The 26,763-nt window shown below is 56.6% G+C and overlaps 6 protein-coding genes across 6 annotated transcripts; all 6 read right to left on the bottom strand.

Annotated features, from left to right (window-relative positions):
• Positions 1 to 282: 282 nt before the first annotated feature.
• CDEST_06940 (uncharacterized protein) lies at positions 283 to 1,144 on the bottom strand. Its single transcript, XM_062923099.1, has 3 exons — positions 707 to 1,144; positions 488 to 628; positions 283 to 432 (listed from the first exon to the last, which is right to left on the bottom strand). The coding sequence occupies exons 1-3, from the start codon at positions 1,034 to 1,036 to the stop codon at positions 385 to 387; spliced, it is 519 nt and encodes a 172-aa protein (XP_062779150.1). The 5' UTR covers positions 1,037 to 1,144; the 3' UTR covers positions 283 to 384.
• Positions 1,145 to 4,223: 3,079 nt separating this feature from the next.
• CDEST_06939 (Putative auxiliary Activity family 9) lies at positions 4,224 to 6,205 on the bottom strand. Its single transcript, XM_062923098.1, has 2 exons — positions 6,101 to 6,205; positions 4,224 to 6,034 (listed from the first exon to the last, which is right to left on the bottom strand). The coding sequence occupies exon 2, from the start codon at positions 5,305 to 5,307 to the stop codon at positions 4,546 to 4,548; it is 762 nt and encodes a 253-aa protein (XP_062779149.1). The 5' UTR covers positions 5,308 to 6,034; positions 6,101 to 6,205; the 3' UTR covers positions 4,224 to 4,545.
• Positions 6,206 to 7,707: 1,502 nt separating this feature from the next.
• On the bottom strand, positions 7,708 to 9,413 carry CDEST_06938 (Putative peptidase M35, deuterolysin, metallopeptidase, catalytic domain superfamily). Its single transcript, XM_062923097.1, has 5 exons — positions 9,140 to 9,413; positions 8,734 to 9,074; positions 8,243 to 8,577; positions 8,042 to 8,175; positions 7,708 to 7,977 (listed from the first exon to the last, which is right to left on the bottom strand). Exons 1-5 carry the CDS (start codon positions 9,363 to 9,365, stop codon positions 7,958 to 7,960), a joined length of 1,056 nt encoding a protein of 351 aa, XP_062779148.1. The 5' UTR covers positions 9,366 to 9,413; the 3' UTR covers positions 7,708 to 7,957.
• A 2,464-nt stretch (positions 9,414 to 11,877) lies between these two features.
• Positions 11,878 to 13,932, bottom strand: CDEST_06937 (Putative major facilitator superfamily, MFS transporter superfamily; the record flags this gene model as incomplete). The annotated part of the gene is made up of 1 exon (XM_062923096.1): positions 11,878 to 13,932. One exon carries the CDS (start codon positions 13,930 to 13,932, stop codon positions 11,878 to 11,880), a length of 2,055 nt encoding a protein of 684 aa, XP_062779147.1.
• Positions 13,933 to 15,376: 1,444 nt separating this feature from the next.
• On the bottom strand, positions 15,377 to 17,192 carry CDEST_06936 (Putative glycoside hydrolase family 47, six-hairpin glycosidase-like superfamily; the record flags this gene model as incomplete). The annotated part of the gene is made up of 2 exons (XM_062923095.1): positions 15,377 to 15,496; positions 15,585 to 17,192. The coding sequence occupies 2 exons, from the start codon at positions 17,190 to 17,192 to the stop codon at positions 15,377 to 15,379; spliced, it is 1,728 nt and encodes a 575-aa protein (XP_062779146.1).
• Positions 17,193 to 18,204: 1,012 nt separating this feature from the next.
• On the bottom strand, positions 18,205 to 26,406 carry CDEST_06935 (Putative Acyl transferase domain superfamily, phosphopantetheine binding ACP domain, thiolase; the record flags this gene model as incomplete). Its single annotated transcript, XM_062923094.1, has 8 exons — positions 18,205 to 19,017; positions 19,105 to 24,796; positions 24,856 to 24,949; positions 25,047 to 25,494; positions 25,593 to 25,747; positions 25,816 to 25,929; positions 25,986 to 26,119; positions 26,186 to 26,406. The coding sequence occupies 8 exons, from the start codon at positions 26,404 to 26,406 to the stop codon at positions 18,205 to 18,207; spliced, it is 7,671 nt and encodes a 2,556-aa protein (XP_062779145.1).
• Positions 26,407 to 26,763: the final 357 nt, after the last annotated feature.

Genomic DNA, 26,763 nt, shown 5'->3' with positions numbered 1-26,763 from the left:
GTAACGCAATGCGTATTGGCACATTCAGATGCTTACTAGACAACGCAATGCTATTTAAACACATACAAATTTGTTTAAAAAACTTTTCATATCGAGAATTTGATACAAGCATGACAAACCAAGCCTCTATAGTGTTGTTTTTGCTCCTTGAAGTCCAGCTTGTGGAACTTTTATAGCCAGATTACATTCGACTTGCTTTCACCTATAAGGATTGGTATTTTGCGCACGTGACAGAGTCTATCATCCCTCATCACATGTCTCACTACATATTTTTCTCCCCTCGTGGCAATCAGTTCTACGGGTCTTGATTCGATATTGTCGGAACTATCATCATTCAATACAAAGATTCCATGTAAGACTTGTCACATTATGGCCCTTGCACATTTAGTTGCCCTTCTTGCCCGTGTTCGTCTTCTTGCTACCCTCCTTTGCCTGTAATCATCTATCAGTATTTTGATTTCGCCGGTGGATTACTGACGACACTTACAGCCTTCAAGTTGCCCTTGTTCACATCAATACCCTTGCTAAACTCGCCCTGAAGAGTCTTGAGGGTAGCTTTATCAGCCTTAGAGGTGTTCCCCTTCAGGCCCTTGGCTTGCTTTTCCTCTACGGCCTGCGCGCCTTGGACCTGGAAGTGAAAAAAAATAGTCAATATCCAATCTTACTCCTCTGTTTCTTTTACGGTAGCTCTCAAGGGTCGACTTACCTTTTTCAGACCATCATTGAGCTTTTTGTTTTTCGGATCAGCGTTCTTTTGGTTCTTCTCGCGGACTTTCTTTCCGTCCTCAATGGTGTTGACGAGCTCGCCCTTGGCCTTCTTGAATTCATTAGGGTTTTTAGCCTTGGCCACACCCTTGGCGTCCTTCTTCTCTTCCTTTTGAATATTTATGTTCTGCTTGATACCAGCGGTCTCAGCCTTTGTGTTCCCCTTTTTGGTGGCTCGCGCGACGACCGCTTCTCCCTGTGCCGGCACAGGCAGAGCGTTGACGAAGGTGAAGACGCAAAAGAGCGAGAGGATGAGCTGAGAATAATGCATCTTGAAAGATTTAGTGGTATTAGTGTAAAAAAAGACTTTGAACAAAGTGTGAAATAGTAAAGAACTGCTAGAGCTGCTAGAACTGCGACTTGATGATTTGAAGAGAAGATGGCCTGATGAGCATTGAGGAGTGGGTGTCTACGGCGCATATTTATATAGCTATTTTTCTCGACTTGGTACAGAAAATGGTTCACTTGCGAGTCATCATCTCAAACGGTTAGGCACATGCAATCCGCCCGCGGGCACGTCGAAGAACCCGACAACCGCGCAACCCGGATTGCTCCTCAATCCTAAACCGTGATGCTGTCACGGGTAGTGTTGCCGTCCGGAGAAAAGAAGCTTTTTGATCGACGGCCATGCCACGGCCATCGCCGAGTCTCGTCTGAAGTCAAGGATTGGCGAACAAGTGACAAGCTTTTTGGGTGGAATCGAGACGAAGAAAGTTCAGCCGCATCCGTGTTTTAGACTGGGCTTCTGCCGTTACGTTTCACCTCCTTTCTGGGGGAGGGGGGGCTGTCTACCTGTACTATGTAGTACAGCTGTCTTTTTCTCAACGCATACCGACCAATTAACTTCCGTTCCCCGCACACTCTGGGTGCCTCAACTTTGTGCTGAGCATGGATCATGGGCAACGGCATTAGGTTTGATGATGTCAAGCCTCGAACATTCCTCCCCGCGGGCGCCGGTCACGATCCCTTGGCGAGAACGATTGCCCCTTGTCAGGATCACACGGTCGTGACCCCTCGGCCTGGGTTTGGCTTGTAAATTTTGACTTCCTCGTCTGAATTCCGGTCGATCTTTCCCAAAGGTACCAGGTTCCGCTATACATTTTGCAGAGTTCAGTGTGCCTCAAAATCGTCAATACGAATTCGACTGTTCCGCACCGTTGGTCTCACGCCATTTCTTGACCACGGGTCCCTGGCTCGCCAGAATGGCGCCTCACTGTCGGATACACCTGCCCGTCTTGTGGACAGGTTATCATTGCTGCTCTGGTTTATCTGCCGATAGCCTTAAGCCACCATAATCCATTTCAAGACATCGTGTCTGCGTGGCTTGACAAGATCAGCCAAGTCGCCATGGCTCATCGGACACGTTCTCTACCATTCGTTTGACGTGAACCTGCTTATGTCTAGACGAGACGAGACACGAGAGAACAGACATGGATTAGAATAAAGATGACGGCGACAAGCAACACGGACGATTGACTGTGCCTCTCAAGATGGAAAACCCGAGGATGCCATGCTCTATCCCCTTACCTTGACAGCGCCTGACTCACAAAACTCTAACCACCCGAGCCCACCAACACACGCAGTGGCCATCCTCGGAACAGTTGATAAAGTCAGAACCTTTGCATCAAAAGGAAAAGGATGCCATGGGCTAGAGCTGATCCAACTCGGATATCCAAGCCGCCGCGTCTCAAGTTCGCCGGTTTTACCGATTTGTGAACTGGGACGAACGTTACGTGTTTTGGCGATGAAGGCAAAAAGGCGCATCTCTCATTTTCAGTCAGACTGCCTGCGTAACTTGTGCGCGTCTTTGGGGAAGACGTCGTTGCACTATAGCCCAGAGAGGAGACCCCACAGTTGTACTGCAAGAACGTAGGCTAATCTGGTACCTGACAGCCTGTCAGCACGGTGATCACGGCTCCCTCCGCCCCGTTAGGCGTGGGGCCGGCAGTTGCCTCTATTCCGCGTTGCCGCTGTACCCGCGGTAGGTGGAGGAAACATGGTTTGCTCGAGCCGAATGCCCTAAGCCAGGAATTCATCATTGTTTTAGCCATGTTGGAGGATCAAGGTTCCGGGACGCATATCTCACTCGGTATTCTCATGAAGGGGTAATTGGAAGAAGCGTAAAAACTGGAGTTGGGTTCCTCATGGCTTTACTGGAGGGGTATCCTAGTTAACCCAATAGCCAAGGTCTAAAGAATGTGTTCGCAGGCAGTCTCCCACAAGACCTTTCTCGTCCACTCAATCCCGCCAAGACGTCGGTGGCCAAGCAGCTGCCAGCGTTGCATTCTTCAATACAATCATCATATTAGCTTCAAGTAGTCGCCGCCATGTTCAATAACACGTTTTAATGCATTGTTCCAAGATCATGCCCCAAGACTAGCTTGCTTCATCAGCTGATTGTCTGGCCTTTTCGGTGCCTGCTAACACGGATGGATCCATCCCATTATCCAAGATGGAAATAAAAATGATTGCCTTAGTTTACTTGCAATCCCACAACTGTGATTGTTCACTGCAGTATGACTCCTAATATAGCTGTGGACATTCGATCTAGTACATTGTTCAGACAATGACTGTGTCTTCAACTGCCTAGACTGACATTAACTGTTCGTTTTGCAGCATTGAGGCAATAAAAGGTTGACAGCGTGATAGTTAAAGTATGCCGTTCACTATGCGACAGTCCGAAGAAATAGATCTTTACTTCTTCTTCCTCTTCACCGAATAGGACTTGCACCTATCTCGCCTATTATAAGCGTTCGTTTCCCTTAGAGTTGAAGGCTTTGTAGTTAGAGTACTGGTGTAAAGGGCTGACCCGATCCTGTAGCAACGGCCTTGACATGTATTTTCCGATGGAAATGGAGAAAAGAAAAACAACGTCAAGACTTCAAGTGCTCCTAGTCACTTTCTTTGATTGTCTCTAACTCTTGGTCTTTCTGCTAGGCATTTTCCAAAATCCATGATACTCTCTAGCCAGATTCAATTAGCTTGCCCCATTTTCGTTAATCTAGTTTCCGACCTTTAGACTTAAAGTACCTGCATCAAAGCTAATGCCGGCCCACGCATGAAAGTCAAATGCTGGATTCGCACGCGTGGCAGCATGGGCCTCGATCGAGTCCGCGGCACTTGTTGCCCCGTGCCCCCCTCGACTCATTCTAGATAGGCTCAATTGCCTGCTTCCGTCCCGAAAGTCAGATGTGAATCAGCATGCCAAGGCTGGAGTTACCGCTTCCAGATCTCTTATTGGACAATGGCTGACGAAGGTTCTTTTGTGCGACAAGTACGAGAGCATCGGACGCCCGCTGGTTTCTTTTTCTTTTTCTCTCAAGTAGTTTTAAGCATGTTGAGAGGGAACATGTTTGTCGTTACCTCTGATGGGAAACGTAGGCCTCGGGGCCGAGAGTATGTTGACAAAAAGTGCCCCGCGATTTCACTCAGAGACAAATCAGAGAAATGCACGATTGCCTCGGAATATGTTTATTCGATGTGTCTAAGACGAGTCTGTACGCTGAAGATGCTTTCTTGGAACAAGTTGTCTCCAATCAAAGGCTCAAAGTTCATCTCCAGGACACAAGGTGTCATGGGGAATCGGTGAGATCAGCATATAGATACGCTGAGTAAGAAACCAAAGCGATCATGGAAGCGCAGATTGCAGACCGGCGTGATGAAAATCCCCCCTAGAAAACAGACCCATCACCTTGATCAATTAAGACTAGTCAAGGCTGCCGTCAACCATTGCAGTGACGTTACATTCTCACATTGTGTTCTTGCGGAAGAAGAAACCGCTTAGTCGGCAATGAAGAGGCTGCGGGGGTGGTCACGGCGCTTCTTGGAGCTGAACAGAGCAGGGCCGGGGATCGGGTAGCTGGTGGCGTCGCTCCAGACGTCAAAAAGGAGACCCTCGTCTTGGGCGGTGTACAAGCTTGTGCCAGCAACGCCCTCGGGGTTGGCGGAGCCGCTGCCCGAGACTTCGAGGTTGATACACTGGGGGTGGAACTGGGCGCCGTCGGCGCTGTGGAGGGCGATGATCTCTTCGCGTAAGACGTAGCTGCCGGGGGCGATATCGCTGGGGATGGTGACCTCCCACTTGTTGCCGTTGCTGGCGAGCTCGTCGGTGGCCCAGGAGCCGCCGGTGAGGCCCTTCTCGGCGATCTTGAAGAACTTGAGGTCGGCCTTGGTGGCGCTGGAGCAGTCGCCGGCGCACTTGGCGAGATAGTCGATGATGGGGCCCCTGTGTGTTATGGGCCATGTGCTCCAGGCGAGGGTTAGCTTGTCGCCGGCGGCGACCTTGATGCTGAGCTTTGCGGGGGTGGCGGACTGGTGGCAGATGATGTCGGCATCGCCGACGGCGCCGATGGCCACGTAGCCGAGGTTCTCCAGGTCGACGGTCCTCCAACCAGGGGTATCCGGCGCCGGTGGTCCTCCCGGGGCCGGCTGGGGGTAGAAAGTGTTGATGGTCTCGCCGCCGGCGGTAACGCTTTCAACGTAACCGTGGGCAGAGACGGCTGTGGCACCGGCCAAAGCGGAAATGAGGACCTTGGTGTACATCTTGAAGAGCTATCGGAAAGGGTGTGTTTGGAACAGTTGGAGTATTGGCGAAAGCGAAGAGAACGGGATGAACAGATGACAGAGAGAAAGAATGAATCGAGACCAAACGAAGGGCAGGTAGCTGGAGGGTAACGAAAGTGAAGTGAAGGACAAAGTGAGAAGCTTAGAGAAGAGAGAATCAAACTGTTGCTGGTTGTAGGGCGTTTCTTATACTCGTTTCCAAACCCCTTCACTACCCAGATAATAAATAGTTCAGACGGTGGAAAGTCCACTTAGTTCACTCCGTAAAGTCATGGCGGGATCAAAAGCAAACGCAATAAGCGAGCCACGAGGTACACAGCGCTAAGGGCCGGCCAAAGATACTATAACCCAATATATTTCGCACCGAGTCTGTGGAGCAGAAAAAGTCTTGGCGGGATTGGCGCTGGCGTCGAGGAGTGAGCCAGGGCTATGTGGCTGGGCAAGCCATCGGACTCGCGAGCAAACAGCCGCTTTCGCGGGAGCATGAACGTCTCACAGACTCCAAAGTCGTAGTCTGTGTCTGTCTGATCCCGTCTGTCGGCTCTGGATGGGTCTGGAGTGGTGGCGGCGGCAGCAGCCGAGATGGCCTATCCGCAGTCCGCCTCGTCAAGCAGCCCCTCGATGCTTCATGTTGAACGCTTGCTAGCGTTTCGTGCTAGCGGTGGCCGCGGAAATCGACAATCAAAACCTAAGGGGGATGCCGGACCTATGTTTCTGTCAGAAATCCTAGGCCAACCAGCTTGATGTTGTCGCCCTGCATCATAGGTCTTACGTTTCGGACATGTGCTTTTAGGACTGTTCTTTAAGCAGTTTAACATATAGGCGACAAGTCTTACATCGAGCGATGCCAAAACGGCCCCTCGTTGGGTGATTCGATATTTGTGTGTAGAGTAAGGACATCACAAAAGATCCGGGGGCGGCCGAGCCGATCGTCGCTTGTCAGTGGATGACGTACGGGATTAGCCGGGGAGGGGGCTCAGTGACGAAGGTGGCTATCCCTTTACGGAGTATTACTTGGCCGTAACCCTTTATGGTAGTTCGTAAAAACAAGTTGAGGAACAGGTTTGAAAGACGCCATGGGGATCTCAGCCTTACAGACAACTGCGTTACCAGCCCGCGACTCCATTTCGCCGTCATGTTGATCAGGGGCCTCGTTTTCGTTAACAAACCAACCCAATTTGGTGCTTCCGGATACTGAAACACAGCAAAGACAGACTGCCCCTTGCTTATTAAAGCCCATCCGAGGGAGTAGGAAGACAGAACTTTAATTTACGATGTTCATAGTCGAGCCTCTATAGGTCCTAGCTTTGCTGCCTGACTCAGTGTATCTACCTCAGCAATCAAGACAAAACCAAAGCAGTAAGGAAGTATACTGTGAGCTCACTAGTGTGTATAGACTAGGAGACCTAGACTTGTACTTTGCAATGCCCCATCATAGATCCCTTAATTATAGCTTCCACCTCCTAAGAGGCAGACTATCTATGTTTCCCTTGCGCATAGAACTGTTTAGAATGCCACAATATTTATCACAAGTTGCGTGTAACAAAAGCTAATCAATTGCCTTTAAATGTGGTTATACGTGTCCACAGAGGATATTTTCTACTCTTAGTGAACCTTCTCCTGAAGAAGATTAATCAATTGGAGACCTACTAGTTCATCTGCCCTTGCTTCTAGTACTGGTTCTTTCCTTTTCTTTGCTTGCTGCTTGCTTCCTACACCTTCTAGACTTGTGGATCAGTGATCCTTCTATTTCCTCTGGGCCAGCTATCGTGTAGCCCAATTCAACATTTAGACTAGAACAACTGCCAGGAGGACTGTGCGAACGTATAATTACTGATTTTTCGAATCTCCTTGCCCAGGCCCTGTTCAAAGCACACGGATATCCCCGGTATACTAGCCGATTTGCTGTGTCTGCAGATGAGGTTCCGGTGCTAGGCCCAGCTGAATAGCTTCGGAGTCCCCATTCGCTAGTCGGCATCATGTGAGTTCTTGATCAAGACTCCCAACTCTGCATTTGGCCAACGACGAATTATCACTTGTGGGACGAAGCGAACTCGCCTGCGGCGTAGAACCGCTAGCACAATTGAACTGAGCATGACTTGATACCAATCAAACTCTAACTGGGATGCACAACAGCTTCGTATGGTATAGCATCCTTCCCGTTGTTTGCTGCAAGTCACCATACTCCTCCTAGCCATTTTCAAATTGTCAAGCTAGCGGGTCATTGAAAAGCCTAGAACCTTTTGCGGAAATGGCACCGCCGCGATAATAGCAGGACTGATCACCACAATCACAGTAGCAGCCAGTTTTACAAATCAGGAGCTTGGCGTATGACCGATGACTACTTTGGAATTTTGGCAAACAAATTTCCTACCCGGCTCGGTGGACACTGCTTGTCACGAGAGCATGTTGGCTTAGAAGATCATGTGATTCGTAACCCCTACATCCGCACTAGATGGAATACTTATCCAATATAGTAAAGACCGGCAAGACATTTCCCGCGCATTAGGGGCAACGCCCAAGGAAACACGTACCCAGTCAAAAACCACAATTGCAAAATCCATCCCTCTCTATACGACCGTTATTGAAGCCCGGGAGGCATCTCGTGTCACCGACAGCAGCGAGTCGCTTAGCAACCGGCGTAGATGGCTGGATAAAAGTGTCAGCGAGTTCGCCCCCAACCCATCATGCAAGGCAGCGCGATAGAACTTACATTGAGCGAAAAGGGTGTAGGTGTCGGCGTGGTTCAGGTTCTGAGCCGCGGACAGGCTGCGGACAAAGTTGTATCCGTATCCGCCGTAGTCGGAAGTGCCCTTGATCTGGCGAAGGTGGGTCATCTCGTGGAGGCTGTCACGAACAGTTAGTCATCATACGGGCTTCCGATACCTCAGGCATGACTGATAACTTTACTCACATGGTGGTCTGCTGGTCCTGGGCGTGGCAGGTCGAAGAGGCGGCGGCCATGTTGTTGAAGAAGTAGGGGCAGTTGACCATGTAGTTCTGGGCCGGCACGGTGTAGGCGATGACACCGCCGGAGCAGGCGCCGTAGACGTCAGTGCAGTACTGGCGGGAGACGCCGGAGGTGGTGCTGCCGCACTCGGAGACGATGTTGCGGAAGACGGTGGCAACGGAGTTGCGGGTGGCCGTGGTCGAGGACTTGAAGTACTCGGTCATGCGAGCGGCGGGGCCGGAGGCGGCGGCCTGGGAGGCAGCGACAGCAAGAGAACGGCAGCGGCTGATGGCGTTGACCTGTTTGGAGAAGTGTTAGTGCAACTGTCCAGGATGCGATAGCCAGGAGGCTGACAGGTCGGGACGCGGCCCGGGACCCACTCCGGAGCCGGAAATGGGTGCTGGCGGTTGCCGGACCGAAAAAGAAAAAAAAAGGACGAAGACAGGTGAACCCACAGTCGCGGTGCGGCGGGTGCCGGTGCAGTCAGACTGGACAATGGTGCGCTTGGCCAGGAAAGCGGCGCGGGCGGAGGCGGCCTCGTCGCCGTTGATCTCGGTGTGGACGCTGTTGCTGGAGAAGGGGACGGTGCCGGCGATCTCGGTGGAGTCGGCGTCGGCGTACAGGAACGAGCCCTGGGTGACGATGTCAACAGCGCCGCCCTTGCTGAGGTCGTGGAGCTCAGCGGCGTCGAACTCGACCTCGAGGCTCTGGCCGGCGGCGACGATCTGGAAAGCGTCCTCGCTCAGGCCCGAGGTGGCGATCTGGAGACGGACGCCGTCAAAGTCGATCTTGTTGCCTGTTCGCGGGTCAACATGTCTATCACATCCGTAGACGGAACATGCGGAAGTAAGTATTAGTTACCGGCAGCGAAAACCTCAACCTTCTCGACGGGGGCGCTGTCGAGGAAGGTACCGGTCTTGAAGAGCTTGATGTCGGAGTCGCCGGTGTTGGTGAGGACGGCCTTGACACCGGAGTTGCCAACGGCCTCAAGCTTGACATCGAGAGGGGACGTGTCGCGCTTGGCCATGTCAACGTTGACGGCGCTGGCCAAGGTGGCCAGCAGGGAGACACCGATGGAGAACTTCATTGTGAGTTGACCGGGAGGCAGGACCTGATACTGATGAGGGAGATGTTGCTGCGGGTGGTGAGGCTAGAGAAGCAATCCAAAACTGAAGGGCCTCACATCGTCTCTTTATATAGATGTTGCTTTCGTATCTCCTCCTTCTCCTAGATGCCTCCCTCGCGATGGCCTGTCAAGCCCCAGGCCATAGATCCATGAATACTGAACTAAATCAAAAAAGGAAGATGCAATGTCGCCCAGGCTGCCTAGACGGACTTGGGATAACAGCATGGAAGGTGGAACGCGGGAGCCCAACGATGCCAAGGTAGCTACTATCAACACGGATGGTCGGCAAGGCCTGCTGCAGCTGTCATCCGGATAGGAGGATGGCAGCATCTACTGTAGAAGTCACAAGCGCTTGAAGCGAGTCTGCCGATCGTAGCCCCGCACAGGACTGGGCCTCACACTCCGAACCGGTGCCGAAGGGGTCGAATGAGTGGGAACAGGTGCTTCGCTTGGAATCTACTTTGGAGCACCGTGACATGATCAGTTGACAGGTGCTACAAACAGCTCCGTTCAAGGATATCGAACATGTGGATATCTCATAGACTTCCCCGAGAAAGGAACCCTAATATTGCTTCCCTTCTGTTAGCACCAGCATGAATCTGCCATCTCGCCAACCATTCGCTACGATTTGGGGTCGACGGGCGGCACTGGTCGGGACCCCGGACGGTCATGGGCCCAGCCGCCGCCGGCCATCAAGTCCGCGGAGGCAAGGGGAACGGTCTCGTTACATTCGGTAGTCCAGTCCAGGACAAGCAAGCAAGCGGCCAATGTGGTTCAGGCAAACGTATAACCGAAGTCGGCGATCGTCCACGCCCAAATAAACCCTCAAGCGCGGGCTCGCCAATGAGATGTTGCCAAACATCGTGCGCCAAGTCAATGCCAAGTGCTCAAACCGGAGACTAGCTCGAGGAAGGAAGGAGGTAAAAATAAGGGTGAAGCTACTGTTGCTTTTGCCAACTCTGAATACGTCTCAACTTGACAAGCTGAGGCGGGAGCTTTTGACTGATTCAAGACTCGTCGATCTCTAGCCGGGTCGGTCGATAAGCCGTCTATGCAAGCGTATGACATATCAATAGACGAGACTAAATTGTGGAGTGCACACTTTCGAGTCATCTCCGTGGCTTTGTAATAAACTTATGAACTGTTAACCTAAAGAGGGAGCTGTGAATTTGCAAACAGGTTGCCCAGGAACCTTGAAGGCGATGTGGTATCGCTGCCGAAGAATCAATGACGTGCAGACCATCTTGATAGCGAGTCCGAACAACCTCAACAACTTCTGCCTCACAACCACGTGGTTTGTACGGAGACCGGGAGTCCTCACAGACCTTCCCTCTTGGGCCCGGCTGTTACGGTGCGAGTGGCACAACAGCCGGAGCCGTCTGGAGTTGAGACTGCAGCTCATTCCTTGTTGTTTCTTGGCGCTCCCTTGGCGATAAATAGGTACCTCCCGCCTCTTCCAGCTGCCCAACACCGATTTCCGTCACTCTCCCCGCGACCCATCTCGTTGCCCAGCACGCCAAGCTCAACGACGCCAAGAGCTCGTAGATGCTTATTGTCCTGCTCGACTCATGGCCCTGTGCTGCCGCCCAACCTGTGACGCTGAGGCTTGCATCCGTGCATCGGGGACGACTGTCGAAAGAAGCAGGTCTCAAAGAGACGTCAAGTCGTGGACCCTTCGTGGCTGATTCAGGTCTGGGATCTTGCCGGTAGCATGACCTGATTGTCTTGAGCGGCCTACTGCGGTTTGACGAACAACTAACTCTGATAAGAAGGCGGGAAACCAGTCCGATAGGCCATGGTATGCTAAGCATTTCGGGGATGCAGGTAACGTTTGGTAACGGTGAGATGGCCGATTGAACTCCCTCTTTAGACCGATCGGAGTTGTCAAGTCCGATGGATCGACACGAACTCGTTGTTGAGACTTGGTTTTGCGAGCTGAGTTAACCGTTGGGAGAAACGCCTTTCGATTCGATGTTAGGCACGAATACGATACTGTGTAAAAATTGAGTTAACGAAAGCGGAAAAATGTAAAGCGTGTGGGTGCTTGGCCGCTCAACTCGACTGCTCTCAGCTATGATTTTGGATGACACTTGCTGCTCTATCGTCTCTGACTCGAACGCCTGGCTTCATAAGATTTGGTGAAACTTTGGTGAGTTATCTCTCCTCGGTTAAATCCACAAACAGATGACAATCCAATTCGCAGTTGAGCACGATGACTATGAAGAGCCAGCGGCTTGCACTTGATGTTATCTACATAGTTTGCAGTGGTGTTAGGAAACAACAAATGTTAGCGAGTGTTCTCTTTCAAGACAGAATCACATTGAAGTTTCAAAACATAATCTTGTTGAATTTGGCTGAACTATATAGCCAACAGCATCCATAGTTGATGACGCAATGGTAGCGCACTATGTTGTGACTATTTAGTCGTGTTCAATGCTACGTTGGACCTGACACAACTGTCCTGTCAGAGAATCTACACGTCCCTGCGGTAGGCGGCAAGCCACCTCCGGTAGAGCGGCTTTGGCTCTTCGTTAGCTTGCGCAGCCTCACCGCCATCATTACTAGACTGCCTCTGCGGTACGTCAACAACCTCGCCATCGAGGCCCCTGTTTGTGACGGCGTTCTGCTGCTTGCCCAGGTAGAAGTCGGGCATGAAGAAGGTCGCGAACAAGGGAACCGCAGACAAGAGAAGGGCGGTAACGGCAATGTGGCCGTTGACAAAGGCATAGGCACGGATGGCGCCCTGCCTGACGGGGTGATCAAAGTCGTACGTGGTCCGCAGCTTCTTTATGTTCCCGTAGAGCTTCGCCACCGTGGCGTCGTCGACCCCGGGCATCTCCATGTGCATGCGGTCGAGCATCTCACTGGTCCAGATGGCCGACGAGACGGCGCTGCCGACAGACGAGCCCAACGTGGACCAAAGCGTGAGAAGGGCGATGATGGAGGCCATGTCCTCGTGCGGCACGGAGGCCTGACTTCCCACGCGGGCGCCGACGACGTTGAAGGAGCCTAGGCAGAAGGTGAGCTGGGCGATGACGAGGCGGGCCGTGTCCTGGATCATCCGGCCATCGGGCTGGACCAGGAGGCCGTAGGCGATGAGTCTTGCCACGGCGCCAAAGACCATCATGGACTTGTACCGATGGGTGCGTCTCTGGATGAGCCCGACGATGGGCCCCAGGAGGCTGAGTCCCATAGTTGTGATGCCCAAGAAGATTGTCCACTCGTACGTCGACCACTCCTTGATGATGTAGATGTAAGAGGAGAAGTAGGTGTTGCGAACGGCCGAGGCCATCTGGTTGAAGGTGTAGATGGTGACGGCGGCGAGGAACGTGCGGTTTTGGATGATGCGCTTCGTCATGAGCGGCTTCGGGGAGAGGTACATCTCGTAGAGGATAAAGGCAACGAGCAGGACGAAGCCGACGACGAGCATGGCGATGATGCCAGCGTTGCCCCAGCCCCCGTCGGCTTCCTTGGCAAGCGTGAAGGGCAGCAAAATGAGCGAGAAGGATGCTCCGAGGATCGCCAAGCCAATGATGTCGATGTCGATCAGTCCTTCGTACAAGAGCTTTACCCAGTAGGCGAAACCCCTTGATTTGTAAACGGCTTCTTCGCCAGAGTCACCACCGGCGGCGGTGGCGGCAGCAGCCTCAGTCCGAAGGCGCTTCGAAGCGGCCATGGTGACCATGCCCAGCTTTTCTCCGCGCCGCTGCATCGAGTAGAGCGTGACGATGGCCGGCAAGAGCAAGACGGGCACGAGTATGGCGAACATGCCCAGGCCCCAGCGCCAGTTGTCGACGAAGCCCTCGGCGATGAAGCCGTTGACGGGCACGGTGACGACGAAGGGGATCGAGAGGGCGGCGCCGAAGAAGCCTCGCCACTGCAGCGGGGTCAGGTCGCCGACGATGATGTCGCTCAGCAGGTCGAGGCCGGACTTGCCGACGGAGGTGAAGCAGATGCCGACGGTGTAGGCGGCAAAGGAGCTCGAGCTGGCGGCGACGGCGAAGCCGACGACGTAGAAGACGAGGATGACGGTGTAGGTGGTGGGGCGCGAGGTGATGTCGGCCAGCTTGCCGATGAAGGGCTTGCTGATGGCCCGGATGATCTGGCTGGCGGTACTGACGGCCGCGAGCGAGCTGTGCTGTCCAAAGGTGGAACTGGCCATGGTGGTGAAGATGGTCGAGGTGATGCCCTGGTCGAGGGCGTAGGCGAACATGGTCAGGCCGATGGAGATGCCGAGCAGCCAGAGCAAGGTCCGGCCAGACTTGCCCGACTGGTAGAGGATCTTGTTGAAGGCCTCGACCCTGCTGACGCCGATAGCATCGTGGCCTTGCCCTTCGTCGGCGCCGGACACAGCCTTGGCCGAGTTTCGTCGCGAGTCCAACGCTGTGAGATCCTCCTCGTCAGCAGCAGTGCCGCGTCGTTCAACGTCTACCCGGTCGAGAAATGCCTTTTGCGAGCTCGAGACCATAACGTCTCCGTCTTTGCCATTGTTGGGCTGTGTGCCCGAGGCTCCAGCTGGCGTTGACATCTTGTCCTCGGCCTGAAGGGATCGACTTGCGTACTGACGGTTGCAGAGGTCAGAGATGGGTCGAGAAGCGCGAAGAGAAAATGTCAATAGAAGAAATATTTTTTTTACACAAGGACACTTTTCCGCACATGTACACGTCCCAGAAGCGCGGCACTTGTTGCCCTCTCCCGGTTGCCTCCGTCCTCTTGTCCACTCCTCAGCTCTATCGAATCATCTACCTGGTAGATATTAATCCTTATTGAATCCTACGGGCCAGGGAACAGGAGTAGTCCGCCGGCCCACTCCCCACGCGTGAGACGGTCCAATCTGACAGCTTCGTGGATTCAAAAAGCAGTGGAATCGACACATAGGTGTGCAAGGATGATTTACCCGACCCAACCCAGATAGTGGAGCACTTGGAATGATCTGATAACGTTAAAAATGAATTTTCCAACGCTTGCCGGTATCGGCTGTAACGTTGAATAGTGGAGAAGACTAACAGTTTATCAGATTCTCGCTCACTCAATCCGTTGAGCCGTCTCACTTGTTGCAAGCATCTCCGTTTGGGAGCAGCAAGTCGAGCTGATGCCTTGGCTCCCCCAGGCTCGAGTTTGGCATCGTCGTCTGCTCCGGCTTCAGTGACATTGCCACGGGGCATATCCGCGAGTATTACATGCAATCCGGCCGCGAAGTGGATGACACAGTGATCAAGCTGCCCACTTTGCATCTACACGGGCGTCAAGATGGTCTCCATGTATCTGTACCTCGGGAGCTTTCCGTCCAGAAAAAAGGAGAGAACAGCAAGGGCGACAAGTCTCCGCAGCGAGATTTCGACCAACTGCATAGTACCCATCCCTGCACGGGAATAGTCAGTCAGAGACTTGAGGTGTCATCGTCAATGGGAACATAATATATACGAAAGTTTGTTTCCAACTCGCAGGGGTCACACGAGCATTGCTCCCGCGGGACAAAGAGAGGACCACGGCACGAGTGCTTATGTTCCCTACGGCGAAAGCTCTTGGACCCCGTGAGCACTGCTAGGAAACAACAGATATTATTCCTCTCTGTGTTCTCAACACGTTGACTTCCAAGCACGGACTCAAAAGATCTGGAAATTAACGACGCGGCTTCGTCTTGCATTTGTGAGAAGTCTAAGCTGATAAATGAACACGGTTTTTGCAACACCAGTTCTAGGAGGGAGCGTTGCGGCGTTCTGAGAGTGCGGGCTCCCTCCTGTCATTGTCAATTACGGTATGCACCGTGCTTGTCGTGATGAGGATGATGGTTGCTCTGCGCCGAAATAATTCTCAAGAGTCCGTCCATTGATCCGAATAAAGTCTACTACCCCCCTCCCTTGACTGTGTGTGTGTAGGATTTCCTTAACGCTGGCAGTGACGCTAGTAAAAAGAACTTTTAAATAGTGAGATTGTATGTAGGGAGCAAAAGCAAGAGTGGGTAATACCTATCATGTCGGAAGCCTAAAAGGATGTGCCTCGGTGTTGAAAACATACTCGTCCAAGCTTAGAAGCTCAGGAGGGGAGAAGATCAAATAGTAGTACTTTAGTGTCTCCGAGAACCAGAAGCTCTGAGAGTGAGGTTTTGTTAGCAAGGCCCTCTTGAGATTGGGAGTGAGATGAGGAGGAGGAGGAGGAGGAGTAGTAGTGGGAATATACCTCCATCGAGTCCGTCTTCCGGGTCTTGTCAGGAGGAACCGTGACGTCGGCAATGGCAGAGTTGGCCAACTCCGTCCCCGTGGCTTTGACGACCGACTGAAACATTTTCCAGGCCGTCTCCTGCAGGTCCTGCCGCCCGGTCATCCTGTAGAGCAAGAATATGCTCTCAATGGCCTCGGGACGGAGGATGTACTTGGGATCGCGCGTGTTCTTGAAGCCCTTGTGCAGGCCCTTGTCGCCCTCGTCCTGCCATCTCTTCTCCTCCCACTGGCACTTCTCCGTCGTCGAGAAGCAGCCGATGAGGTTGAATATCTCGGGCATGATGCCCGAAGGCATGGCTTCGTAGGCCCAGGCGCAGCCGCGGGCGACGCGGTCGCCGAGGTCGACGTGGTTGTCGATGGCGAACAGCTTGCCGCCCAGACCCAGCATGCCTCCCACGAAGCAGGAGAGGTGCTGGCCCTCGGCGACGTGGTCGACCCGGTCGATGTTGACGTAGGCGTCGCCGGCGAAGAGGATGTCGGCGTTGTCCTCCGTCATCGGCCGGAACAGCAGATGCTGCTCCACGATCGCCATGGCGCCGACGTACATCTTCTCGTATGTCTTGTCCAGGCCGCCGAGGAGAGTGTACATCTTGGGCAGGTACTCGTACAGCGAATCCGCGAGCGCGCCCAGCGTGAAGCCGTTATCGGTGTCGACCCTCTCGTCCCGAAAGTTGATCATCTTAGGCCACATTCCGGGGAGCTTGGACCGGTACTGGGTGCGTTCGAAGAAGCGGGTGATGCGGTTGACGGCGTCGAAATACTTGATATCACCGGTGAGCTGCGAGAGGTGTGTGAACTCGAGGGATAGTGAGCCGGGAGATGCCGACGGGTCGTGTGTCCCGGCCAGCTGTGATCCCTCCTTTGCGTCTTCGAAATTCAACCAGAACCCGGGGATCCTATTGGGCGTATCAAAACCCATGTAGAGCATATCTCCGAGCTCCTTCGCCTTCTCCAGGAGAGCCGCCTCACCACTGAGATCATACGCGCTGAGAAGGCCGCCCAAGTGCCGAATCGTCGTCTCAAACATGTTGGCACTGGCCTCTGTTGTGTTGGCCCAATCGAGCCGGGCAGCGACCTCGGCGGCAGCATAGAACTCGGTACGGAAGTCCATGATCCACAGCGTATCCAGCGAGTCGACCAACGAGGCGGCCCATCCTCCAAAGGTGTCCTTTCCCCCGCCACTCACGGGCGTGAGCTCGTCCCGGGTCCACGCATGACGTTTATAGCTATCGTAGCCCTTTTTGAAGACGTCCCGGACGGCTTTCTGGCGCTTCTGAGCTTCAGGGTGCGGGTCCGCGGTGCTGAAGTCGTGTTGGACGCGCGGGAGCCTGAGGGGCTTGCCCGTCGGGAGAGGCGTGAGAGGGTCGGAAACGGCATGAAACTGGCGGGCGGTCGACCAGTTGAAGGAACTCGGACGGAATCGGACGCTGACTGGTGGCGACTCGGGCGCCCTTGGGCCCGCGACGGACGACGCGGACAGCCAGTACGGGTTGTAGAGCAGGAGGATAGCGACGAAGGCGAGGGCGACGATCAAGGTGAGGCGCGGAGGCCGTCGGGGTAAAATCATGGTTTCGGATGCCTTGCCACAGAGGAGGTTCGTCGAGATGGCATGTCCATCTTCTCTCCCGCTGCTGTTGGGACCGAAGGAGGGGGGGGGGGACAAGGGATACAAAAGCAATTTGGTCAGAGTTGCCGAATCTGTCACAGATCAAAGGTACCCAAAAGCTTGTTCGAACTCTCGGATCGAGAGCATGGACGAAGAACTCCTGGTTTCATTGGTTTGCAGTTCCGTCGGTTTCGGAACAAGAGCGTGCGCTCACACAAACGGATGGTGTTCGGACTGGGTATCAGCTTAGTGCTGAGGCTAACAGAAGTGGGACGACTTTACGCGAAGATCTGTTAAGACGAGGGTCCCCGACAGCGGTTCAGTTCCCACGGCATACTGAATGCAATCATTGCAATTTGTTCTCTCATCTTTTTGGGCCGGTTTGGTTCGGACATAGGACGAGGACGATGAGTCCAAGAGTCGAAGCGTGACTCCAACGGCCGAGTCGCCTGCCCCCAAGCGATTAAAGTCCTGGAGTAGGGCACGAGAAGAAGGTCATTGTAATGCAGAGTCCTCGGGGTTTTCAACGCTCCTTTTGTCATCCGGAGCATTATGGTGTCTTTCTGGCCACCCCAATAGTTCATTTCAAGCTGTGGTGCGGCGTGTTTTCTGGACGGAATCGACACCCGGGCCGAGCCGAAACGGTACCGGAGCGGGGCCGGGAAAGTGGACCCATCGGCCTCGGTCCCGGTTGCCGGAAGCATTGTTCACCTGGTTGGCTGTCTCGCGGAGTGACTCTAGATTTCCGTTTCCTGTCATCAGCCGAATTATTCCGAGTCACAATCTTTTAAGAAAATTGGTATTGTACCCCGCCAAACTCTAATCAAAGCCTACCCAGCCCATGAAAAAATACAGAAAGACCAGTCACACTATGCTGGTAGTAAGAAGATGCACATGATTTATCCAAAACAAACCCTAGAAAACGCCATCACGCCATGCCCATCACCCCCTGATCCTATCCATAACCTTGTATTTATGACGCCTCCTGCACGAGGAGCTTGCTCTTGCCGGCCAAGTCCGCCGCAAGCTGCCTCATCGGAATGTTGGCCATGATGTCGAAGACGCTGACCTCGACCGCGACCTCCTTGGCGATCCAGTTTCGCACCTCGACGGCAACCAAGCTGTCGACACCGTACGCGCTCAGCGGCTTGCCGGCGTCGACGTCGTCCTCGGGCATCATCATCAGCTTCGCCAGGCGCTGCACGAGAGCCGAGGTGATCAGGTCCACCGCCTCGCCGTCGGCCTTGCCGCAGCGGACGAGCTCGTCGCGCAACGAGACGCTGGCGGAGCCGCCAGCCCCGGCCCCGGACGCCTTCTTCCTGAGGCCCGCGAAGCGCTGGTCCTGGATCCAGTACCAGGCGTCGTCGTGCTCGTTGTACGGCAGGCCGCACATGACCTGGGCCGGGTGGGCGGCGGAGCCCTCGAGGGCGGTGGCCATGAGGCCGTGGAGGTCGCTCTTGTGCATGACCTTGAGACCCATAGCCTTGACGTGGTCGACGTACTCGTCGTGCTCGGCGACGAAGCCGACGCTGAGGAGGTAGCCGATGTCGACCGTCATGGCGCGCAGGCCGAGGGCACGACGGTACGCGGCGAAGTAGTCCTGGAAGATGTTGCCACAGCCGTAGTTGCCCTGGCCGCGGTGGCCCATGACGCCCGCGAGGGAGCTGAGCATGACGAAGAAGTCGAGCTCCTTGGGGAGGAGCTCGTGCAGGTTCCAGGTGCCGTGGACCTTGGGACCGACGGTGGTCCGGACGTGGTCGGCGGTCATGGCGTCAAACAGGGTGTCCTGTCCAAATACATGGTTAGCAAACTCGTTTGGGGCAGAAAGGAGGGGGGAGGGGATCACTCAGCGACGCAGAACAGAACTACTTACCCGGAGAACCATAGCGCCAGTGACGCATCCCTTGATCTCGGGAACGTTCTTGGACTTGAGGTCGTCCAGAACCTGACCGAGTGCCGTCTTGTTTCCGACGTCGCAGTCGTACGCGTACGTGGCGGCACCGAAAGTCTTTTGCAACTCGGCGGCGAAGGCCTTGTTCTCCTCGCCGCTGGCAGCAGAGCGGGACAGCAGGACGAGATGCCTGGCGCCCTTCTCGGCCAGCCAGCGGCCAATCTCCTTGCAGATGCCGCCGACGCCGGCAATGACATAAGTGGCGTCGGCGTGGATGTCGACGCGCGGGATCCGGGGCACGGCGGGGACCATGTCGGCGTCGTCGACGCGCACGACGACCTTGCCCATGTGCTTGCCGGCCTGCATGTACCGGAAGGCCTTCTCGACCTCGGCCATGGAGAAGAGCTGGAGGGGCGCGATGGGCTTGACGGAGCCGTCGTGGATGAGCCTGGCCGTGTCCTCCCAGAGGGCGACGGCGCGGGGCGTCGGGTTGTTCTCAAAGTCGAGCAGGTTGACGCCGATGTAGGCCTTGTTGTCGAGGAAGGGCTTCATGTCCAGGCCCGTGTTGGCGAAGAGGTCGGCCTTGCCGATCTCGAGGAACCGGCCGAACTTGGCCAGGCAGTGCCACGACACGCGGAGGAGCTCGCCGGCGAGGGAGTTGAGCACGACGTCGACGCCGCGGCCGTCGGTGGCCCGCATGACGGCCTTGGCGAAGCTGGCGTCTCGGCTGCTGAAGATGTGGTCCTCGGGGATGCCGTACTGGTCCATGATGAGCTGCTTCTTCTCGTCCGAGCCGACCGTGGCGAAGATCTCGGCCCCCTTGCGCTGGGCGATCATGATGGCGGCCTGGCCGACACCTCCGGCGGCGGCGTGGATCAGGATCTTCTCGCCCCTGACGAGGTTTCCGGCCGTGACCAGGGAGTACTGGGCCGTCAGGAAGATGAGGGGCATGGAGGCCGCCTCCTCAAAGGTCATGGTCTCGGGGACGGCGATGGCGCCCTTGGCGGGGAAGCGGACGTAGGTGGCGAAGGTGTCGCACGAGGCGGTCATGACGCGGTCGCCGGGCTTGAAGTCGGACACGGCCGCTCCGACGCGCGTGACGACGCCGGAGGCATCGACACCCAGCTTGTTCTCGGCGAGGTTGCCCAGGGCGACGAGGACGTCCTTGAAGTTGAGGCCGACGGCCTTGACCTCGACCTCGATCCAGTCCTCGGGCAGGGGCTCGTAGTAGACCTCGTCCTCCTCCCATCGGAACGTGTCGAGGAGACCCGGGGTCTTGATGGTGAGCTTTAGGGGCCGGCCGCAGCCCTTGAAGGAGACGAGCTCCGGCTGGCCCTTGGCCTCGTACTTGCGGAGGGAGGCGTCCACGTCAAGCGTCCTCTCCACGCGGGGGACGTAGACGACGGAGCCGCGGGCGGCGTACTCCCCGTCGAATCCATCGCCGCGGCTGTGGCTCAAGGCCACCTTGAGGACATTCTTGGCAGCGTCGTCAAAGTCGATGGTGCTGGGCGTCTCTAGATCGAGGGTGGCAAGGCGGACTCCGGCGTTCTCGTTGCGGATGGCTCTCGAAAGACCAACCATCAGGGACTTCATCGGCTCCGGGCAGTCCATGGCGGCACCGCCCGTGATCCAGAGAGTGCCGGCGGAGCGGAGGATGACATGGCGAAGCCTCTCCCAGTCGGCATCCGTGAGGTTGGAGAGCACCGGGTTCTCCCATTCCGCAAGGCAGAGGCAGTACTTGCCTTCCACTTGGCTGCTGGAGGCATTGTCGAGGTTGTTCCATTGAAGGACGGCGACGTCCTGAGATGCAGAGACGAGCTGCTTCTGGATGGAGTGGGAGAGCTTCTCGGAGGCTTCGGATCCCGTGCTGACGATGACGAACTGGGACGGGCCGGGGGTTTGTGCCTCTGGCTTGGTCGAGAGAATTAAGGAGACGGGCTCTCTCGAAACCTCCCGATCACCGCGGATGTCGACATCAACACCCGAGAAGCCAGCCTGGACCAGCGCGGTGTTCCATTCGTCGACGTCCAGCAGGGGGCCGCCCTTGCGGCCGTCGTCTTCACCGAGCCACCAACCGGGCAGCGGACCCATGATGAAGCCGGAGAAGATGCGCTTGATGGTGACCTCGGAGAGCACGAGGCGGCCGCCGGGCTTGAGCAGCGACCTGCAGTGGGCCAGGGTCTCCTGGATGCTCTTGGTGGCGTGGAGGACGTTGGCGCACACGATGAGGTCGTAGCTCTCGGGCTCGAAGCCCTGCTCGGCCGGCTCGTTTTCGATGTTGAGCGTCGTGAACTCCATGATGGACGCGTCCTCGGAGAAGCGATCGGCGGCCTTGGCGAGGAAGCCGGGCGAGATGTCGGTGAAGCAGTACTTGGCCGCCTTGGAGCTGCCGTCGGCGTTGCGCAGGCGCTCGAGGACGTGGTACGTGGTGCCGCCGGTGCCGGCGCCGATCTCGAGGATCTTGACGCCGGGGCTCTTGTCGGCGACCATGCCGACGTACTCGGCGACGTTGGTGTTGAAGCTCGTGCCGAAGGCGCCGCGGTAGAACGAGTACAGCAGGTCGCCTTCCGTCATGACCTGCAGCGGCTCGACTTCGCGCGAGAAGATCCTCCTGAGGTTCTCGCCGATGCGGTCGACCATCTGGACCGTGATGTCGCCGCTCTCGGACAGCACGATCCTCTTGCGCGCGGCGTCCAGCTCGGCCTCGACCTCGGCCTCGCTGCCGGCGAGGGGAGGGAACTGCTTGATGGTGTCGCGCATCCACTCGACGTACAGCTTCCAGAAGCCGTCCTGGGGCACGAACGCCCGGCCCTCGTCGCTCTCGAGCCAGGCGAGGCACCGGTAAATGTGGACGAGGCAGACGTACTCGAGCTTGTCGAGGACGGACTCGTCATCCTTGCTCTTGAGCGTGCGCTTGTACACCAGCTCCTTGATCTGGGACGGCTCGAGCAGGTCGGCGTCCTCGTGCCAGGTCTGGCCGAAGCAGGAGGCCCTGGTCTCCTGGGTCTTCTGGGCGTCGCCTTCGCCGACGGAGGCCAGGGAGACGCCCTCCATGACAATCATGGGCTCCGAGAGGTCCTCCGAGATGGTGATGGAGGACTTCCACGTGGTGTAGCTGGTCTTCTGGGCCGTGGAGCATCCGTGGAGCTTGGTGCCCGGCACGCCTGAGAGCCTGGCCGAGACGAAGATGCGGTCGAAGGAGAAGGGTACGACGGCCTCGCTGAGAGACTGGTCCTCGCCGCTGATGGACGGGAACAGGAGGTGGAGCACCGAGTCCAGCGTGGCAGGGTGGACAACGTTGGGGTACTCGAAGCCCTTGGGCATGACCGACTTGGTGTCCGGCACGCTGATGACGCCGTAGCTCGCGTTGGGCCCAGCAAACAGCTCCGTCATGTTGCGGAAGGTCGGGCCGTACTGCATCCCGATGGTCTCGACGGTGTCGTAGAGGAAGCTGCGCGCGGGCTTCTGGCAGGTCTTTCTTGCGTCGGCGAACGACTGCGCGTACCGCTCGTTCTCGAGGGCCAGCTCGCGCTGCATGGAGGGGGAGAGGGACGACTTGAAGGTGACGGACACGAGGCCCCGGGCGTGGACGGTCCACTCCTTGATTTCCTCGGACCACGACGAGACGGAGAACTCGTTCAGGGTGGCGGACGGCGCGGCCTTGGTCCCGGTCCGGCGGGCGTGGAGCTGGATCATGACCTCGATGCCCTTCTCCGTGTCGGGCACTCTCAGCGCGGTGTCGATGGCCACGTCGCGGAGCTCGTATCCGTGGATCTCCTCCGTGTCGTGCTCCTCGGCAAGCTGGCGAGCCGCCTCGATAGCCATGACGACGATGCCGGCTCCGGGGTACAGGATGTCGCCCTGGACCTTGTGCTCCCGGATCCAGGGGCTCTCGGCGCACCGGAGATGGCAGCGCCACGTCGGGTCCGGCGTGCCCGACATGCGGTACCCGAGCAGGTCCGTCCGGGGCTTTTCTCGGAGCCGGTACTCGCGGCTGAGGTATGACTCGTCCCAGAACTCGCGCGTGTGGTTCCACGCGTACGGCGGCAGGTCGACCAGCATGCTGGTGCTGTCCGAGACCTCGTTGACGCGGTTGACGTCGACCTCGCACCCCTTGGCCCAGAGCTGACCCATGGCCTCCAGGGCGGTCTGCACGCCGTCGAACTTGCGTCGGAGCGCCGTGGCGTACGAGAGGTCCGAGAACCGGTCCTCGGTGGCGAAGGTGTCGAGGAGGTAGCTCCGGAGAGCCGAGTGAGGGCCCAGCTCGACAAAGACGCTGGCGAAGGCCGTTCTGTCGTGGGAACGGGCCTTGCCCTCGGTGTGGTGTAGCAGAGAGCGGACGGCACCGACAAAGTTGACCGGGGAAACGAGGTTGTCGACCCAGTACGAGGGCGTCATCTGCCCGGCGGTGACCAGCTTGCCGGACACGGAGGAGAACATGGGAATGTCCGAGGAGCCGTGTACGATGCCCTTCAGAGCCGCTTCGTACCTCTCTCTCGCGGCCTCCATGTGGAAAGAGTGATAAGCAACGTCCATGGGCAGACGCGTGCAAGCAATCTGCGCCTCGGCCAGAATCTCCTGGAGCTCCTCGATGGCCATGTTGTCGCCAGAGACGGTGCAGGCCTTGGGGCTGTTGAGGCAACCCACGACGGCCTTGCCGAGCTTGAGAGACTGGAGGTGCGCGCCGACGCTCTCGGCGCTCGCGGAGACGGCCAGCATTCCGCCGTTCCTGGAGACGGTCTGGGAGACTTGGCCTCTCAACCAAGCGATCTTGACCGCGGCCTCGTGGTCGATGAAGCCGGCGCAGTAGGCGGCCGCGATCTCACCGCTCGAGTGGCCCACGACGGCCACCGGCTTGACGCCCCACGCCTTCATGAGGTCGACGAGGGCGACCTGCAAGGCGGTGCAGGCGGGCTGGCTGTAGTCGGTCCGGCGCAGGTTGCAGTCCGCCTCGCCGCGCTCCAGCTCCTCGGTCAGGGTCCACGGGCAGCCCAGGGACTTGAGGACGAGCTCGGAGCGCAGCACGCTGTCCCGGAAGGGCTTGTAGGCCGAGAGCCCCTTGCCCATCCGGAAGTACTGGGCGCCCTGGCCGGTGAAGACGAAGGCCACCCTCGGCACCGACGAGTTGGAGGACCGGACCACGGCGGGGATCTCCTCGAGGCCCTGGCGGAGACCCGCGGGGCTGGAGGCGATGGCGAACGACTTCCAGGGCAGCGTGGTCCTCTTGGAGAAGAGCGTGTACGCCAGGTCCGTCAGGAACGAGGACTTACACGACGACGACGACGTCTTCTCGTCCAGGTAGGCCGTCAGCCTCTCGACGTTGCGCTTGACGCCGTCCTGGTCGTTGGACGACAGCACAATGAGCTTGGAAGCAGGCGGCTCCTCCGTGCTGACGCTGCTGCTGCTCGTCGTCGTCTCCGCGTCGGAGCCGTTTTCGCTGGCGGCGCTGGAGAGAGCAGGGAGCCTCGGGTTGGGAGTCGTGAAGTGGCGTCCCGGAAGGCCGTGGCGGAAGAGGTACGATGCGGCGTCTTCGATGATGACGTGGGCGTTGGCGCCTCCGAAACCGAACGAGTTAATGCTGGCGCGTCGTGGGCCGCCGTGAGGCCAGACCGTGAGAGTCGTGGGGATCTTGACGTTATCCGGGAGCTCGATCTGGGGGTTGAGCTCTTCGAACCTGGTGAAGTGTTGATTTTAGTCAAAAAAGGCTTCTGTTGTTCATTACTGAGAACTTACCACAGGTTCTGGGGAATCAAGCCTCTTTCGACGGCCAAAGCAGCCTTGATGATACCGGCAACACCAGCTGCGCCCTCCAAGTGTCCGATGTTGGCTATAGAAAAAGAAGAAAAAGATGTGTGTTAGTTCTCTCCATGCAGGGTCATCCCAGGGTGCCAAAATGTAAAAAAGGTTAAGATAAGACAACGTACTCTTCACTGAACCGACGTAGAGTTCAGACTTGCGGCCCGGCAGATCGCCGATCGTCTTCAAGATGGCCCGGGCTTCCAACGGGTCGCCGGCCTGCGTCCCGGTGCCGTGGGCCTCGACGTAACCCGTCTCGGCGGGATCGACGCCGGCGCTTTCGTACGCCGTGCGTATGAGGGCCTGCTGGGCCTCGCTGTTGGGCAGGGAAATGCCGGGGGTTCTGCCGTCCTCATTCGCCGCCGAGGCCAGCACGACGGCCCGGACGGTGTCGCCGTCGCGGAGAGCGGCGTCGAGGGGCTTGAGGATCGTGACGCCGAACCCTTCTCCGCGCGCGAACCCGTTGGCGTTGGCGTCCCACATCTTGGACTTGCCCTCGGGCGACAGGATCTTGGCCGCGCCGAGGAGGATCGACATGTCGGGCCCGAACATGAGGTTGGCACCCGCTACAACGCTCTGTCGTCGTCGAGCAACGAGCCGGGGGGTCAGCGATTTGTTTTTTTCTTCACAATTTTGCTTCCGGTGTGTGTTCAGGCACAGGCATTGGTTCTCACCATCTCTGATTCTCCGCTACGGATACTCTGGCAAGCCAGGTGGAAGGCCGTCAGACTGGACGAGCACGCCGTGTCGATGGTTATCGACGGTCCTTTGAGGTTGTAGAACCATGACAGCCGATTTGACGCCAGGGAGGAGGACAGGCCGGTAGCATCTGGCATCCGTGTTAGAAAAGGGGTGTACTTCGTGTATGTGAATGTCTCGGAGGATCTGTGTACTGACGGTAGATAGAGGGCGCCTCGTTGCTTTGGGCTTGCAGGTTGACAAAGTCGTTGGTAAAGGTTCCGATGTAACACGACGTCTGCGTCCCTGAGACGTCTTCCAGTCTCAGGCCAGCTACCATTAAGTCAGCCCATGTGGTATCAAAGCTAAATGTATTGCCGGTCACGTACCATTCTCGAAACCTTCGTACGCCGCCTCGAGGAGCATTCGCTGCGTCGGGTCCATAGCCTTTGCTTCTTTGGGCGTGACGGAGAAAAAGGGTGCGTCAAAGACCTTGAAGTCTTGCTTCAGGAAGTGAGCGTGTCTAGTAGCATGGTAAGCTAGTGTCACTCGTGTCCAGACTGCCTTTGCATCGTGCGTCGGTCCCTACCTCTGCTGGATGCTGCCCAGCCGTTCAGGGTCGGGATGGTAGAATCCATCGACGTTGTAGCGATCCTTGGGGATCTCGGAGCGCGCAGAGCGAGCATCCTGGAGCATCTGCCAGAACTTCTCCGGGTCGGAGGCGTCCCCGGGGGCTCTTAGGCCAATGCCGATGATGGCAATGGGTTGATTTGTGCTTGCAGCACGGGCGGGCTCGTCGATGAAAGGCATGTTGTGGTTTGCGTAAACGGATGGGTAGGAGAAGCGGAATTACGAAGGGGATGGATAGCTAACGGGTATCTTGAAGGTATGGTGAAGCGCAGTTTGTGTAATAGACGTGAGAGTAGTGGACGTGAGGTTAAGCCAGTGTCAAGAGGGGAACGCTTGGAAACCTGAGGGGGGATCTGGAGGTGATATTTCTGTTCATGTTCTTGAACGACTCTGACCGGAGCGGGCTCCGAAGGTCAGTCATGTCGCTGAGCTCCATAGTTACTCAAACAACCGGCCCATACCGACGATACTCAACTTCCCGAACATCTCCATCCAAGGGCTGAGTGACTGGGCCAATGTGATGAGAAGTCCCAGACA

The sequence above is a fragment of the Colletotrichum destructivum genome, chromosome 4, assembly GCF_034447905.1.
Source record: "Colletotrichum destructivum chromosome 4, complete sequence".
NCBI lineage: Eukaryota > Fungi > Ascomycota > Sordariomycetes > Glomerellales > Glomerellaceae > Colletotrichum > Colletotrichum destructivum.
The sequence above is the reverse complement of the archived record's forward strand: the minus strand, read 5'-3'. Positions and strand labels throughout refer to the sequence as shown.